General features: G+C 37.4%; 1 protein-coding gene across 10 annotated transcripts in view; it reads left to right on the forward strand.

The window, feature by feature from the left end:
• Window positions 1-17,245, forward strand: part of Cep192 (centrosomal protein 192) — a 127,471-nt gene that overhangs the window by 70,307 nt on the left and 39,919 nt on the right. For 9 of the 10 annotated variants that reach the window (XM_074070389.1, XM_074070385.1, XM_074070387.1 and 6 more), the window contains 7 exons: window positions 6,382-6,507; window positions 6,688-6,831; window positions 6,954-7,017; window positions 7,495-7,634; window positions 7,730-7,822; window positions 8,603-8,721; window positions 16,445-16,621. In XM_074070389.1, the coding sequence (XP_073926490.1) occupies window positions 6,382-6,507; window positions 6,688-6,831; window positions 6,954-7,017; window positions 7,495-7,634; window positions 7,730-7,822; window positions 8,603-8,721; window positions 16,445-16,621 (863 nt within the window). The remainder of the gene's footprint in view (window positions 1-6,381; window positions 6,508-6,687; window positions 6,832-6,953; window positions 7,018-7,494; window positions 7,635-7,729; window positions 7,823-8,602; window positions 8,722-16,444; window positions 16,622-17,245) is intronic. The other variant, XM_074070383.1, reaches the window with a different exon arrangement.

Here is a 17,245-nt window from a genome sequence, read left to right on the forward strand (position 1 = left end):
TAACCTCCATTACTTTACAGGAAGTACCTTTTTTTTTTTTTTTTATGGGACTGGGGTTTGAACTCAGGGCTTCACACTTACAAAGCAGGGACTCTGCTGCTTGAGCCATGCCTCTAGTTCATTTTTCTCTGCTTATTTTGAGATGGGAGTCTCTCGAACTGTTTGCCTGGGCTGGCCTCAAACTGATCCTGCTGCTCTCAGCCTGCCAAGTAGCTAGGATTACAGATATGAGCCACCAGAGCCAGTGGTATCTCCTCTTAATCGATAGTGAAATCAGTGTAGGCTGGAGAGATGGGGGGAGTGCAAAATGGAGGAAGGGCAGAACAGTTCTTTATGGTTTCTTATAGAGATATTGAACCTAATGTGTTTATTTAACCACACTTAACAGTTATTACTGAGCTCCTAGTAAAGTTGATTCATTTAATTCAACAAGGCCATAGCTGTGACTTACAGTTTAGAGCTGGTTGTGGGGAGTGAGGGCCTCTCCAAGAGGCTGAAAAAAATCATTCAGATTTTTTTCCACTGTACACATTCCTCAGGGGAATGCTTAGTAATTTCCCTCAATTTATTTTCTAGGGCATGGAGGAGGAAGTAGTAGAGCTTGTAGATGTTCTCATAAACTTTTAGTAATATTTTTTCTTTTTGCTTTATGTGCCATTTTATGTACTTCTCCATCAACTCTGTTATGCTTGCCATTCTCTACATCCAAGTTTTCAACTTTGATATTTTTGACATTTTGAGCTTCAGAATTATTTAGGGGATGGAGGCCTGTTTCGTTGAATATAGGATGCTTTGTGCCTTCCCTGGCCTCTACCCATTGGGTACCAGCCATAGCCATTTCCCCAGTTGTGAAAACCAAAAAGGTGTCCAGACATTCTCAGATTTCACTTCCATCCCCCCGTTTAGAATACTGAAAATGAGTGTTATTAGTTTTCTACATGTCAGTACATTCCACTCTATGAGTCTTTTGAACCTGTCTTTAAGCAACTTATATTTTTGTAAGCAGACATGAAAAATCAGGACTGTGCAATGTGTCCTGGCAAGATGCCAGGTCATGAGTGCCTTGCTTCAGTGATACTTAGCCATGTAAGGCAGTGGTTTGCAAACTTGGCAAACTTCAAAAATACTGATTCCTGTGTCTGAGCTTTGAGTCTTAATTAATAACCAGACACATTTGGGAACTACTGGTGTCAGGGATCACTCAGTGTTAGCCAGGCCAATAAAAGTCACCTTCTTAGAGCACTGGAACTTAGAGGAGGAACTGGGCCCAGAGGACCAGCAAGATTCAATTAGGGAAGGTAAGACGCAGTTCAGAATGCTACACTCCATAAAGAATTAGCAAGGTACTTAACAGCAGTTGTCATATTTAGCAGTATAGACCTTTTTTTGCCAAATTGCCTATGTTCCCAGAAGAAATGTATGAGAATCGCAGACATTTGTGATTGTTAGCTTTTAGTCATAGGCTTGCTTTAAATTGGTTGCTGCTTTCTTTTTTTGTTTTTTTGTCAGTACTGGGGTTTGAACTCAGGACCTCACGCTTGCCAAGCAGGCGCTCTACCACTTAAGGCATATCACCAGCCATTTTTTTGTCAATATTTTCAAGACAAGGTCTCTCAAACTATTTGCCCAGATGGCTTCAAAGCGATTCTCCTGATCTCTGCCTCCTGAGCAGTCAGAATTACAGGTGTGAGCCACCAGCTTGATTGCTTATTTCATGGAGGCTCAGTAACGTAGATTTTAATTTACATGCTACAATTGCTGGTTATGGAGATCATTTTTTTCTTTTTTTATAGTTGTTTTGGTTTCATCTTGGAATTGGCTGGTCATATTTCCTGCCCATTTTTCCATTGACTTGAAAGTGCTTGTTAATTTTTGTGGATATTCCTTATATTGTGGATTATAATTCTTTACTATTTGTTATACTTTGTGGTTATTTTCTCCTACTTCTTAGCTCTTCTCAACTTAATGTTGTCTTTTGATTGTGCTGAAAATTTACATATAGTATATTAAGGTAAGACTCTGTCGCAACTGTAAGACCAGGTTTATTTTTCCACCTCTGAGAAAGTTTCTCTTGGAAAAGAGGGAGTGGCTTGATACTCTGTTCATTTAAATTCACTCCTAGGGGATAATACATTAACCTGTACTTTCTTGAGTGAATGTTGGTTTTGAATATTCTGAAAACTGACTTAATATAATTGGTTCTAAAAATGGAGACTTGGACATTTAACTGGATGTAGTGAATATTGCTGGTGTTGTGTAAGTATATTCCACATTAGTCTTTTTTTATTTTGCAATACTGGGGTTTTCTAATCAGGGCCTCCTTTTTGCTAGGTGGGTGCTTTACCACTTTGAGCCATACCTCAGCCCATTCTTCTTGTTTTTTTCTCTTATTCTTTAGGTAGGGTCTCAAAATTTTTGCCCTAGGCCAGCCTCAGACTGTTATCCTCCTATCTATAGTTTGCCATATAGCTGGGATCACAGGCACATAGCAGCATGCCAACCTCATTAAGTTGAGATGAGATCTCGCTAACTTTTTTTTTCCCAGGCTAGATTTGAACCATGATCTTCCTGATGTCCCCCATCTGAATAGCTGGGATTACAGATGTGCTTACCACACTTAGCTGCAATAGTCTTTTTTTCAAAAATTATGTTTATTAGAATATATTAATTGTACAAAGTGGTTTCATTGTGATATTTCCATATGTATATAGTGTACCTCTATTAGTCTTTTATCCTTTCCTCTTTTTTTTTTCAATAGGTTTCATTATTCTGTTTTTTCATACAGCATATAATGTACTTTGATCATATCCCCCCCAGGACCCTCTCCTTTTACCCTCCCCCCTCATCGATTGCACCCATGAAATATTCTCCCTTTTACATTTATGTCATTTTTTGGGTTAGATTTTTATTTTACATATGAGAGAAAACATGGTATTTGTCTTTCTCTGTCTAGTTTATTTTGCCTAACATAATTTTTCGTTCCATCCATTTTCCACCAAAATAACATAATTCCATTCTTCTTTATGGCTGAATAATATTCTATCATATATATTTAATATAAATATGTAAACATATTTATAAATATATTTATTTATAAATTTTTAAAAAATATATAAAATATATATTAGATGGATGTATATACCAGATATCCTTATGTATTCATCTTTGATGGACACCTAGGTTGATTGTGTAGTTTGATTATTGTGAATAGTGCTGCTACAAACATGGGTGTGCAGGTATCTTTATTGTACGCTGACTTCCTTGGAATATAGCCCCAGGAGTGGTATAGCAAGATCATACGGTAGTTCTATTTTAATATTTTTAAGGAATCGCCATACTGATTTCCATAGAGTCTACACCAATGTACATTTTCACCAACAGCGTACAAGTGTTCCTTTTTCCCTATGTTCTCTCTAGTATTTGTTGTTTGTTTTCTTGATGGAGGCCATTCTGATGGGGTGAGATGGAGTATCAGTGTTGTTTTGATTTCCATTTCCACTTTTGGCTAAGGATGTTGAACATTTATGAATTTATTAGCCTTTGTGCTTCTTTCCTTGAGAACTGTCTGTGGAATTCATTTTCCCATCTACTGATTGGATTATTTGGTATCTTGGTGTTTAATTTTTTGAGCTCTTTGTATATCCTGGATATGAATCACTTGTCAGATGAACAAATAGCAAAGATTTTCTCTCATTCTTTATCCTCTTCTTCTTGCTGTTGTTTTCTTTGATGTCATTTCATGCTGTTGTCCCCTAAACTATTAGAGTCCTATTAAGAATATACCTATTTGTTCAAGTATTTTTCCTTTGTTTTTCTGTAGTAGTTTCAGTTTCAGGTCTCATGAGCACGTCTTTGTTCAATTTAAGTTGTTTGTTGTTGTTGTTTATTTGTCAAAGACTTTCTGCTTCTATGAAGATGAGCATGTGATCTTGATTCTGTTCATGTGGCATTTATGTTTATTGATTTGCATCACTGAATGAAAACAAATTTGATCATGCATGGTCTTTTTATGTTTTGTTGAATTCGGTTTACAAGTATTTCATTGAGGAGTTTTTTGTCTATGTTCATCAAAGAAATTGGTCTATAATTTTTCCTCCTCTATGCCAGCTCTGAGGGCTAAACTCAAGGCTTCGTGCTTATAATAGGCAGGCCCTTTACCACTTGAGTCATGCGTTCAGTCCTGTAATTTTCTTCTTATGTTGTGTCCTTGTCTGGTTTGGGTATCATGGTAATGCTGGCCTCTTCCCTTTCTAGTTCATGAAATTGTTTGAGGATCATTGGGTTAGTTCTTCTTTAAAGGTCTGATTAAAATTGACCAGGGAATCTGCCCAGTCCTGGGCTTTTCTTTGTTTGGAGACTGTTAGTGCTGTGATCATATTGCTTGTTGTAGATCTGGTTAAGTGGTTTTTATTCTCTTCATTCAATTTTGGTACATCTCTTCTAGATATTCCAGTTTACTAGACTATAGGTGTTGACAGTATTCCCTAATGATCTTCTGGATTTCATTGTTCTTTGTTGTTTATCCCCCCTTTTCATCTCTAATGTTATTAATGTGGATTTGCCTTTATGTGTGACTTACCACTTCTTTCTTGCAGCTTTCAATATTCTTCTTTATATTTAGTACTTTAACTATAATATGTCTAGGAGTGTTTCTTTTCTGGTCTTCACACTTGGTGTTCTGAAAGTCTCCAGTACCTGCATGACCTCCTCTTAAGATTGGGGAAGTTTCTGCTAATATTTTGATGGATTTCGTATGCCATTAGCTTGTATCTCTTCCTCTATACCCATGGTTTGTATCTCTTCTTCTATACGCATGGTTTGTAGGTTGTTTGGTCTTTTGATGGTATCCTAGATGTACATGTTCCATTTATATTTTCTTGGCATTTTTCTTTGTCTTTGTCTGATTGATGTAATTCCTTTATTTATCTTTATTTTCAAACTTGTTTCTTTATATTAGTAAGGCTTTCTATTATTTTTTTTTAATGAGCTATTAGGCTTTTCATTTCCAGGATTTCAATTTGATTTTTTTTTTTAGGATTTCCGTATCTTCACTGAATTCCTCTTTTACGTCCTGCATTATCTTCCAGGTTTCATTCAGCTGTTTATTTGAATTCTCTTTGAGTTTATTCACTTTTATTTGTATCCATTTTGAATTCATTCACATGTCATCTTTAATTTTGTTGACCATTCTTATCATTGTTATTTTGAATTAATTGTTTGAAATTTCATTTCTTCCACTATTATCCAAGTCCTTTATTGGAGGAAGTTTTGATGTTTAGAGGAAATGTGTTACCTTTTTTTGTTTTCCTATTAGCTGTGTTTCTTCATTGGAATTTACGCATGTAAGGCAAAGTCATTGGTTGTAAGTTTTAATCATCTGTAGTCTTTCACTTGAAATAGTACCAAGCAGGACAATATATTGGCCAGGTTGAGGTGCTGCTTTCCACCACTCGCCTGGAGGGTATGGACAGTAACCAAGCACTCGCCCACATGCTCAGGCTACGAGGGATGACATTCTGACTTCTTTCACCAACAGACTGACTTTCTTTACCAAGGCTATTTCTACACTGGACAGTCACTGTCTCACAAATCCCCACACCGGGTTTATGGCTTGCAGGATGTATGGGCTTACCTTGCAGCTAGAATTGCTAGTCTGTTTCCAGGGCTGTCTATCTTACCTTGTGATGATATCTTCAGCTTTCCCTACCCATCCCAGGATGGGCTTGGAACTCCTGGCTGCTTTTCTGTTGCTTCAGTTTCTTTGTGATTTTTCTACCATCTTGCTACCTCTTTTGTTATTCTTGATGCTCGTTCTTTTTGTCTCTCTTCAGAACATAGTCTCTTCTGTGTTATCTGACTCTTCCTTATTCAGAGAGTCAAAACAGTGGATGTTTCTAATTCACATCTTGCCCTGCTTCTCAAGCAGTTGTTTTAAATTTTTTATGTCTATTCTGACATTTTAAATATTTTTGTATATGAGAAGTTTGGGCTTAATCTGAAAGTGCCAAGATAGTCACAATAATTTTGAAAGGAACTAAGCAGTTAATATTCTAATGCTAGAATTCATTGAAGAGAGGTTTATATGTTTTATAAAATTGTCAGTTACAATATGATAATCTTTTGAGAATAGCAGCAACTAAGATATTGTTTTATTCTGTAGTGTTTTGGGGTATATGTAGATTACTTCAAAAGAAGACTAACATTTAGTTTTGTAGAAATAAACAATTGTAAAATAATCTTGGAAAACATAGGTCTAAGTTTACCTAGGGTACTGATTGTTAATTTGTGTCTCAAAGAGGCAGTGATATGCACTGATATCATAAACTGTGATCTTTATTAATATGTTGCTTTTTATAAATCACTCCCTTTTTTCATACCTAGGTAGAAACAGAAAAGAAAAGCATTCTTGATTTTGGTGACTTGACATATGGAGGCTGGAAGGCTCTCCCATTAAAGGTGATAAATAGAACACATGCTCCTGTACCTCTCAGGATGATTATTAATGCTGTAAGTACTAACATAGGGTAAGAATCCCCCTACAAAATACATTGATTTGGAATTGAAAATACTCTTACTATTTTTGGTCACTGTTCCTTGTGAAAATGAATTAAGTTATTAAAGATTCTGTTAACAGATTTAACATAACACTATGGCTTTATTGAAATTGATTGTTCTGTCTTGGAACAGAATGCCTTAGCCTGGCGCTGCTTCACATTTTCCAAGGAACCCCTCCATGCTTCTCTGAAAGCTGCTTCTTATGCTGATGTGATTGCTCAGTTTGCGGCCCCATCTGTGATCAGTCATATGATGCCTGCCAGTAATGATGGGCAGGTAGGTTTAGTGGGTTGAAAAACTAGCATAGAATAGAAGAAGCCTTCAAACTGCTTTTCTTTCATTAAAATTTCAATCCTATTATCAGTATACATTAAGAAGAATTGTTTTTCATTTTATAGGATCCAGAATTTCTGATAATTTGGGTTCTTTTCCATAGTCCAAAGAAACTAATCGCTTCTTCAGGTATCATGTTTATATTTTGTGGGAATTATTTTATAGCTAAATAAACTATAATTTTAATCTTTATTTTTAAATAAAGCTTTTAAATATTTTAAGTAATTCGTCAAGAAATTTATATTGCTTTAAAAATTGGGACACATGGTATATTTTGGGTGAAACATGTATAAATATGGGTAACCCAAGCAAGTGCCACAGAAAACCTGTTGGGGAATTTTTCTTTGCCTGTTTTCACCCATTTCTGTTCTTAAAAATGTTCTTGCCAGCCTTGAGGTTTGGGTTAAGTGGCAAAGCACCTGCCTAGCAAGTGTGAGGCCCTGAGTTCAAACCCCAGTACCATCTAAAAAATAAAAAAGAAAGCAACAAAAATCTTGTTGTTTAAATTTTCTTTTGACCTCCTAAGGACATCTTAAACTATAGATGGCATTTGGATGGGATTAAATAACTCTATGGTCTTTGAACTAAAAGAATGAACTTTTATAGAGATTCTAGACTCAGCAGAAGAATTCTTGGCAAGAGTTGATATAGAAGTTGACAGCCCAAACTCTACACCAGTTCTTGGAAGTGTAGGTCTCCGAGCAAGAGCAGGAATAGCTAGGATTCATGCTCCCAAGGACTTACAGGTACCCTCAGCTCTTTGTTGCTATTGTTTTGTGTTCAGGTTGATTTCACTTTAATTGTGATATTTTTTAAATGCATATTTTGCCCCACCCCCTAGACTGTGCATTTATTGACCACTGTGAATTCTTCAGCAAAGCAGCACTTGCCTTTGAAAAATGCTGGGAATATTGAAGTTTGTTTAGATATCAAGGTAAGAATTTCTGCCCAGAGTACTGTAAAGTACTCTTTCCTCTGATCATGAGAGTCCCCCACCATCTGAAGGCTGCTCTTCTGCCTGCTCTGTCAGAATCCCATGAAGATCAAAAGAAAAGAATTGCCTTGAAGTCAAACATGGTAGCATGTACCGGTAATCCCAGCACTCAGGAGGCTGAGGCAAGAAGATCTTGAATTCAAGGCCAGCCTAGGCTAGCCTGAGGTACATAGCGAGGCCCTGTGTCAAAAAGCAAGGGCTATGGATGCAGCTCAGTGAAGAGTGCTCATATAGCATGCACAAGACTCTGGGTTCAATCCCTAGCAACATAAGAGAGAGAGAGAGAGAAAGAAAGAAGGGAAGGAAAAGAAAGGGGAAGGGAGAGAGGAAAGATTGTACCTACTGTAATCTAGAACCATGTTCTAGATTACTTCCTGAAATGTTTGAAATGTCATCTGTGGCTGGGTAGAATTAGAGAAGAGTGATTAGAGAAGATTAGAGAAATGATATAGATATTATTTCTGAGACTCCTGAGTGAGTGAGAGGGTGATAGTGACCAGGGATTGGTAATAGGGTAAAGGTAGGTTTCAGGTGGAAACAAAAGAGGAAGTAATAAATATTCTTTTGAAAGGGAGTAAGACAAGTTGAAGTAGTGATGGACAAAGAAGAAGAAGCAAGTAACCTGTCCTAGTGAATAAGAAAAGGACATAAGACAAAGAATACCTGAGGAAAACCCACATTTATGAATCAGCATTCAATTATGATTATGTATTTGTTTAGGTTGCAGAACAAGGAAGTCACTTTTCTGTGGATCCAAATAATCTACACCTTAAACCTGAAGAAGAACATGAAGTTATAGTTTCATTTACACCAAAGGATCCCAAAGCCTCTGAGGAAAGGTAATATGAAAGTATTTATGAAAAGTCTTACTCATCTCTCAGAATAGCCACTAGCTTAGATATGAATGCAGAAGTGCATATTTTATCTCACCTAATACATAGTATAGCTTGGCTTACCCTCTTTCATTTGCCCTCAAATTATCTTTGTTACTGAAAATCTTCTTTTAAGCCAGCTGAATAGAAATTATAAAAGTCACTATTTTCAAGTATATTCTGAGAAAAGTAAAATAAAAAGACATCAGTTTTCATATTCCTCATTAACCTTTTCTTTCTCCCAGGAAACCTTTTTTTTTTTTTTTTTTTTATTCATATGTGCATACAATGTTTGGGTCATTCCTCCCTCCTTCCTAAATCCCCCCCACCCCCATCCCCACCATCCCCTCGCTACCTGGCAGAAACTATTTTACCCTTATCTCTAATTTTGTTGAAGAGAGAGTATAAGCAATAATAGGAAGGACCAAGGGTTTTTGCTAGTTGAGATAAGGATAGCTATACAGGGATTTGACTCACATTGATTTCCTGTGCATGTGTGTTACCTTCTAGGTTAATTTTTCTTGAACTAACCTGTTCTCTAGTTCCAAGTCCCCTTCTCCTATTGGCCTCTGTTGTTTTAAAGTATCTGTTTTAGTTTCTCTGCGTTGAGGGCAACAAATGCTATCTAGTGTTTTAGGTGTCTTACCTATCCTCATACCCTCCCTTGTGTGCTCTCGCTTTATCATGTGATCAAAGTCCAATCCCCTTGTGTTTGCCTTTGATCTAATGTCCGCATATGAGGGAGAACATACAATTTTTGGTCTTTTGGGCCAGGCTAACCTCACTCAGAATAATGTTCTCCAATTCCATCCATTTACCAGCGAATGATAACATTTCGTTCTTCTTCATGGCTGCATAAAATACCATTGTGTATAGATACCACATTTTCTTAATCCATTCGTCAGTGGTGGGGCATCTTGGCTGTTTCCATAACGTGGCTATTGTGAATAGTGCCGCAATAAACATGGGTGTGTAGGTGCCTCTGGAGTAACCTGTGTCACAGTCTTTTGGGTATGTCCCCAAGAGTGGTATTGCTGGATCATATCTTAAATCAATGTTTAGCTTTTTAAGTAGCCTCCAAATTTTTTTCCAGAGTGGTTGTACTAGTTTACATTCCCACCAACAGTGTAAGAGGGTTCCTTTTTCCCCCGCATCCTTGCCAGCACCTGTTGTTATGGTGTTGCTAATGATGGCTATTCTAACAGGGGTGAGGTGGAATCTTAGTGTGGTTTTAATTTGCATTTCCTTTATTGCTAGAAATGGTGAACATTTTTTCATGTGTTTTTTGGCCATTTGAATTTCTTCTTTTAAGAAAGTTCTGTTTAGTTCACTTGCCCATTTCTTTTTGGTTCATTAATTTTGGGAGAATTTAGTTTTTTAAGTTCCCTATATATTCTGGTTATCAGTCCTTTGTTTGATGTGTAGCTGGCAAATATTTTCTCCCACTCTGTGGGTGTTCTCTTCAGTTTAGAGACCATTTCTTTCGTTGAGCAGAAGCTCTTTAGTTTTATGAAGTCCCATTTATCTGTGCTATCTCTTAGTTGCTGTGCTGATGGGGTTCCATTGAGAAAGTTCTTGCCTAAACCTATTAATTCCAGAGTATTTCCTACTCTTTCCTGTATCAGCTTTAGAGTTTGGGGTCTGATATTAAGGTCTTTGATCCATTTTGAGTTAATATTGGTATAGGGTGATATATCTGGATCTAGTTTCAGTTTTTTACAGACTGCTAACCAATTTTCCCAGCAGTTTTTGTTGAAGAGGCTGTCTTTTCTCCATTGTATACTTTTAGCGCCTCTGTCAAAGACAAGTTGGTTATAGTTGTGTGGCTTCATATCTGGATCCTCTATTCTGTTCCATTGGTCTTCATGTCTGTTTTTGTGCCAGTACCATGCTGTTTTTATTGTTACTGCTTTGTAATATAGTTTGAAGTCAGGTATTGTGATACCTCCTGCATTGTTCTTTTGACTGAGTATTGCCTTGGCTATTCGTGGCCTCTTGTGTTTCCATATAAATTTCACGGTAGATTTTTCAATCTCTTTAATGAATGTCATTGGAATTTTGGTGGGAATTGCATTAAACATGTAGATTACTTTGGGGAGTATCGACATTTTTACTATGTTGATTCTACCACTCCATGAGCATGGGAGATCTCTCCACTTTCTATAGTCTGCCTCAATCTCTTTCTTCAGAAGTGTATAGTTTTCCTTGTAGAGGTCGTTCACATCCTTTTGTAGGTTTACACCTAGGTATTTGATTTTTTTTGAGGCTATTGTAAGTGGAATTGTTTTCATATATTCTTTCTCAGTTTGTTCATTATTAAGGTATAGAAATGCTAATGGTTATTCTATGTTGATTTTATATCCTGCTACCTTGCTATAGCTACTGATGGTGTCTAGGAGCTTTTGAGTAGAGTTTTTTGGGACTTTAAGGTATAGGATCATATCGTCTGCAAATAGTTTCTTTACTTATTTGTATTCCTTTACCTATTTGTATTCCTTTTATTCCTTCTTCTTGCCTAATTGCTCTGGCTAGGAATTCCAGTACTATGTTAAATAGGAGTGGAGATAGTGGGCATCCTTGTCTACTTCCTGATTTTAGAGGGAACGGTTTCAGTTTTTTCTCTGTTAAGTATAATGCTGGCTGTAGGTTTGTCATATATAGCTTTTATAATGTTGAGGTACTTTCCTTCTGTTCCTAGTTTTCTTAGAGCTTTTATCATTAAATGGTGTTGGATCTTATCAAAGGCTTTTTCTGCATCTATTGAGATGTTCAAGTGGTTTTTGTCTTTGCTTCTGTTAATGTGGTTTTTTGCGTTTATTGATTTTCGTATGTTGAACCAGCCCTGCATTCCTGGGATGAGGCGTACTTGGTCGTGGTGAACAATCTTTTTGATGTGTTGTTGAATTAGGTTTGCCATTATTTTATTGAGGATTTTTGCGTCAATGTTCATTAAGGAGATTGGCCGATAGTTCTCCTTTTTGGAGGTGTCTTTGCCTGGTTTTGGGATAAGTGTAATACTGGCTTCATAAAATGTGTTAGGCAGTTTTCCTTCCCTTTCTATTTTGTGGAACAGTTTAAGGAGGGTTGGTATCAGTTCTTCTTTAAAGGTTTGATAGAATTCAGCAGAGAATCCATCAGGTCCTGGACTTTTCTTTTTGGGGAGACTCTTGATTGCTGCTTCAATTTCATTTTGTGTTATCGATCTATTCAGGTTATCAATATCCTCTTGGTTCAGTTTTGAATGATCATATAAATCTAGAAATCTGTCCTTTTAAGATTTTTGAATTTATTTGAATATAGGTTCTCAAAGTAGTCTCTGATGATTTCCTGGACTTCCATGGTGTTTGTTGTTATCTCCCCTTTTGCATTCCTGATTCTACTAAATGGGTTTCTGTCCTCATTTTAGACAGGTTTGCCAGGGATCTGTCAATCTTGTTTATTTTTTCAAAGAACCAACTTTTTGTTTCATTAATTCTTTGTATGTTTTTTTTGGTTTCTATTTCATTGATTTCACCTCTTATTTTTATTATTCTCTCCTTCTAATTGTTTTGGGATTTGCTTGTTCTTGTTTTTCTAGAAGTTTGAGATGTATCATTAGTTCATTGATTCGGGATCTTTTGGTCTTTTTAATATATGCACTCGTGGGTATAAACTTTCCTCTCAACACTGCCTTTACTTTGTCACATAGGTTCCATTAGGTTGTGTTTTCATTTTCATTGACTTCCAGGAACTTTTTAATTTCCTCTTTTATTTCATAATGACCCATTGTTCATTAAGCAATGAGCTATTCAGTTTCCAGCTGTTTGCGTGTTTTTTGTCTTTATTTTTGTTGTTGAGTTCTAGTTTTATTGCATTGTGATCAGATAGAATGCATGGTATGATTTCTGTTTTCTGATATTTGCTGAGGCTTGCTTTGTGCCCTAGGATATGATCTATTTTGGAGAAGGTTCCATGGGCTGCTGAGAAGAATGTATATTGTGTAGAAGTTGGATGAAATGTTCTGTAGACATCAAGTAGGTCCATTTGATCTATTGTATATTTTTGATCTAGGATTTCTTTATTGATTTTTTTTGTTTGGATGACCTATCTATTGATGATAATGGGGTGTTGAAGTCTTCCACAACCACTGTGTTGGAGTTAATACATGCTTTTTGGTCCTTCAGGGTATGTTTGATGAAATTGGGTGCGTTGACATTGGGTGCCTATCAGTTGATAATTGTTATTTCCTTTTGGTTATTTCCCCTTTTGTTAGTATGGAATGTCCTTCTTTATCTCGTTTGATCAATGTAGGTTTGAAGTCTACCTTGTCAGAGATAAGTATTGCTACTCCTGCCTGTTTTCAGGGGCCATTGGCTTGGTAAATCTTCCAGCCTTTCATCCTTAGCCTATGCTTAATTCTGTCAGTGAGATGGGTCTCCTGTAAGCAACAAATTGTTGGATCTTCCTTTTTAATCCATTTCGTCAAATGGTGCCTTTTGATGGGGGAATTAAGTCCATTAAGTGTTAGTACTGGTAGGTATGTGGTGATTCCTGTCATTTAGTTGTCTTAGTTGTTTGAAGGTTTGATTGTGTGTACCTAAGTTGAGGTTACTCTCTACTTTCTTGATTTTTCTTTTCCTTTAGTTTGGTGCTGCCTGCCCTTCCATGGTTATGTTGGGTTTCACTTTCTGCGTGCAGAATCCCTTGCAGAATCTTTTGTAGTGGTGGCTTTGTAGTCACATACTGTTTTATTTTCTGCTTATCATGGAAAACTTTATTGCTCCAATCTGTTTTGATGATAGTTTTGCTGGGTAGAGTATCTTGGGGTTGAAATTATTTTCATTCAGTGCCCAGAAGGTCGCACCCGAAACTCTTCTTGCTTTTAATGTTTCTGTTGAGAAGTCTGCTGTGATTTTGATGGGTTTACCTTTGTTTGTTATTTGGTTTTTCTCTCTTACAGCCTTCAATATTCTTTCTCTAGTTTCTGTACTTGTTTTAATGATAATATGCCGTGGGGTAGTTCTATTTTGGTCTGGTCTGTTTGGTGTTCTGGAGGCCTCTTGAATCTGTATGGGAATAGCTTTCTCTAGATTTGGGAAATTTTCTGTTATTATATTTTGTTGAATATATTACACATTCCCTTTTCTTGCACATCTTCTCCTTCTCAATGCCCATGATTCTCAGGTTTGATCTTTTGATGGGGTCGCTGAGTTCTTGCATTTTTTTTTCCACAGGTCTTGAGTTGTTTAACTAATAGTTCTTTGGTTTTTCCTTTAATTACCATTTCATCTTCGAGTTCTGAGATTCTGTCTTCTGTTTGTTCTATTCTCCTGGATAGGCCTTCCATTTTGTTTTGCAATTCTGTTTCATTCTGTTTTCTGATGTTTTCCATATCCTGAGTTCCATCCTCTCTAATGTTGTCTATTTTTGTGTGGAGTTCATTTATCTCTTTATTAATCGTGTTCTTTGATTCACTTCGGTGTTTATACAGTGGTTCTATGGTTTCCTTTATTTCTTCTTGTGCTTTTTCAAATTCTCTATTTTTGTTGTCTTGGAATTTCTTGAGTGTCTCCTGTACATTTTGGTTGACCATATCCAGTATCGTCTCTATAAAATTCTCATTGATTACCTGTAGTATTTCTTCTTTTAGATTATTCTTGTGGGCTTCATTGGGTTCTTTGGCATAGTTTATCTTCATTTTGTTGGAGTCTGGGTCTGAGTATCTGTTTTCTTCCTTTCCGTCTGGTTCCTGTACTAATTTTTTGCCGTGGGGAAACTGGTTTCCCTGTTTTTTCTGTCTTCCTGTCATTGCCCTTGGTGTTGTTATTGTCCCCGTACTGTGTGCAATTAAGTATTTTCTAGCTTGTAATAACAGCAATGGTGATATTTAGAAAGGAAGGGTGAGAGGAGAGGGAAAGCAAAGAAAGTAAGGAAAAAGGGAAAAACAGACAAAAAATAACAAAAAAAAAAAACAACAAAAAGTTTCAAAGATATAAACAGGGAGAGATAGTGTACTAATCAACAGTAAGCTCAACAGGCATTAGAGAGACAGAAAGAGGATTGAAAAAAAAAAATCTCCAAGTTCAGATGCAATAAAGTTTCAGTCTTAATAATTTTGGTGTTAGTCCCACAGCCTCCAATCCTGGAGATGGTGTCTCAGAAGTAGTTTTTTCGTTGGCTCAGCAAAGGGGAAAACAACAACAAGAAAAGAAAACAAAAAGAACAAAGCACCACAAAGTGTCCCAAGTTCAAATGCAATACAGTTTCAGTAAGTTTTTCAGCATGCAGGTGTAGTTCTGTTGTTGTCTCATCAAAGAAAGAAAAAAAAGAGTCTGGAGACAGTTCTGTGAATGGCTGTCTGAGGCTGTGGCTCACCTGCCCGATGATGTCAGCCTGGTGTTGCTGGAGGCTTTATTTATGCAGATCTCAGGAGTGAGCTTAACACTCACCTAGCTCCTCAGGCGTTGTTTACTTAGAGTTCTCCTGAGACCGATGGCCAGTGCTACAAGCTTTCCCCTTTCCAAGCACACTAGGGGAGGTGACACTGCACCAGCTTTCTCAGGCCTGCATGTTTACTTACAGTTCACATGGGAAGTGGGTCTTCCCCACCTCCTGTGGAGTTTTCTTCCCACCGCCACCTTTACAAGCTTTCCTGCTTCTGATTGCTGGGCGTGTGCCGCCGCTCCTGCCTTCTTCAGCTGGCTTGTTGTGAGGGATTTCCCCTCCCCACAACTTCGTCGCTCAGGGCACCCTGCCCTCTTTGCTCCGTGTCTTTTTTGTTCTTATTGCTTATTATTCAGGTTTTTTTTTTTCCCCTGGATGGGGGTTGGTCTGTCCAGGGGGCTATGTTGATCTGGCCCAGGGTTGTCTGTGGGAGTACCGCGTGCCGCTTACCTCACCTTGTGGTCTGAGTCTTCCCAGGCCGTCTGGGCACTGCTGTCTGGCAGCCCGGGTGCCCTCCTGGTTCTCCGTTTAACATGAAGTGGAGATGCTATATGTAGGCTGGAGGTGTGGAGGAGTCAAAGTTTTGCCTCTTCTCGGTGGTTTTTCCTGTAAGGTGTATCTCCACCGTCTCTCTAAGATTTTACTTTAGGAAGCACGCTTTCTGCTTCCTCCCTCTAGCCGCCACCTTGGAATGTCCTCCCAGGAAACCTTTAAAGGGCCTTGTCATTTGTTAATTTAAGTCTCTTCCCCATCGCTTTTCCAGGCCTGTGACTTTTTGGCACCAAAATCATAAATGGATATTAACTCTCAGTCAGAACCTCATTTTTTATGTTTAACCTTGAGTACATAAATATTTTACCTTAGAGCAAACCTCTGAGGCACCCATTTATTTCCTCCTGGATTCTGAATATGAAGTCTGAACTCTACAGAGAAGGGTCTGGCAGCACCAGTGTGACTACTGGTGCCTAGAATGCTTACCCTCAACTCCCTGAGCTGACTTCTTCTGGAAAACACTCTTCTGCTCTTCCCTAATCCCTCATAAATAGTATTCCCAAAGCACTGTGAACTTGTCATGTCCAACAATGTAGACTTAAAGTTATATCTCTCCCTTTGTGTATATTTTTCCCTGGAATATGAGCTCTCAATGTAGGACTATCATTGTATCTTTAGCACCTAGCTCAGTCTCTTGGACAAAGGGAGTCCATGGGAAATAGTTGCCAAAAGAATTGAATACAGAACATTTGACTTGGAATTTTTTCTTTATTAGAACCTTGAAAATATTTGTGCAACCATTTGGTCCTCAGTACGAAGTGATGTTAAAGGGTGAGGTCGTTTCTTCAGGAAGTAAACCTCTGCCACCTGAGTCTCACTGCTCAGATGTTACGTCAATTTTGTCCAATAAGCAGTTTCTGACTTGGGGAGGTGTCCCTCTCGGCAGAACACAGTAAGTGTGTGCAGCCCAGAGTGCTGAGATTTTGCTGTCTGAATTCCTAAGTTTTCTCTCTGTGTTAATTATGACTATCTTATATTTTCTTAATCTTCCTTTCATAAATTTTAGCTTTAATTTAATAAAATTTTTCTCTCTTTTTAAAATCCTCCCAAAGAAGTGTCAGCGCTGCTGAAGTGGCTCAAGTGGTAAGAGTGCCTGCCTAGCAAGAATGAGGCTCTGAGTTCAAACCCCATTGCTGCCAAAAAAAAAAAAAACCAAGGACGTGTCAGTTTTCTGAGGCTCTTTGATGAGTTCACTGCTGATCTAATTCAAACAGTTAAGAGCATATGGGTTCCTTCTTTGGAACTGTAGGAAGAAAAACTAATCACAGCCTTGTTTTCTGTTTAAGGAGCTTACTGTCTAGGTGGTGAATACTTAGAACAATGTTAAAGATGATCAGAAGTTTCTAATGGAGCAGATGCATTCCATCATAGCTTAATGTGAACTGTATCTAACCTTTTTTTTGGTATTTGATTCTAGGTAAACAGTTAATCAACAATTTATAATTAGTAAAATTATAATTAATTGGATTGTAATATACAGTATATTAATAGTTTTCCCTTGATTAGCTTAGCAGTA

This window comes from Castor canadensis, chromosome 4, assembly GCF_047511655.1.
Source record: "Castor canadensis chromosome 4, mCasCan1.hap1v2, whole genome shotgun sequence".
Lineage (NCBI taxonomy): Eukaryota > Metazoa > Chordata > Mammalia > Rodentia > Castoridae > Castor > Castor canadensis.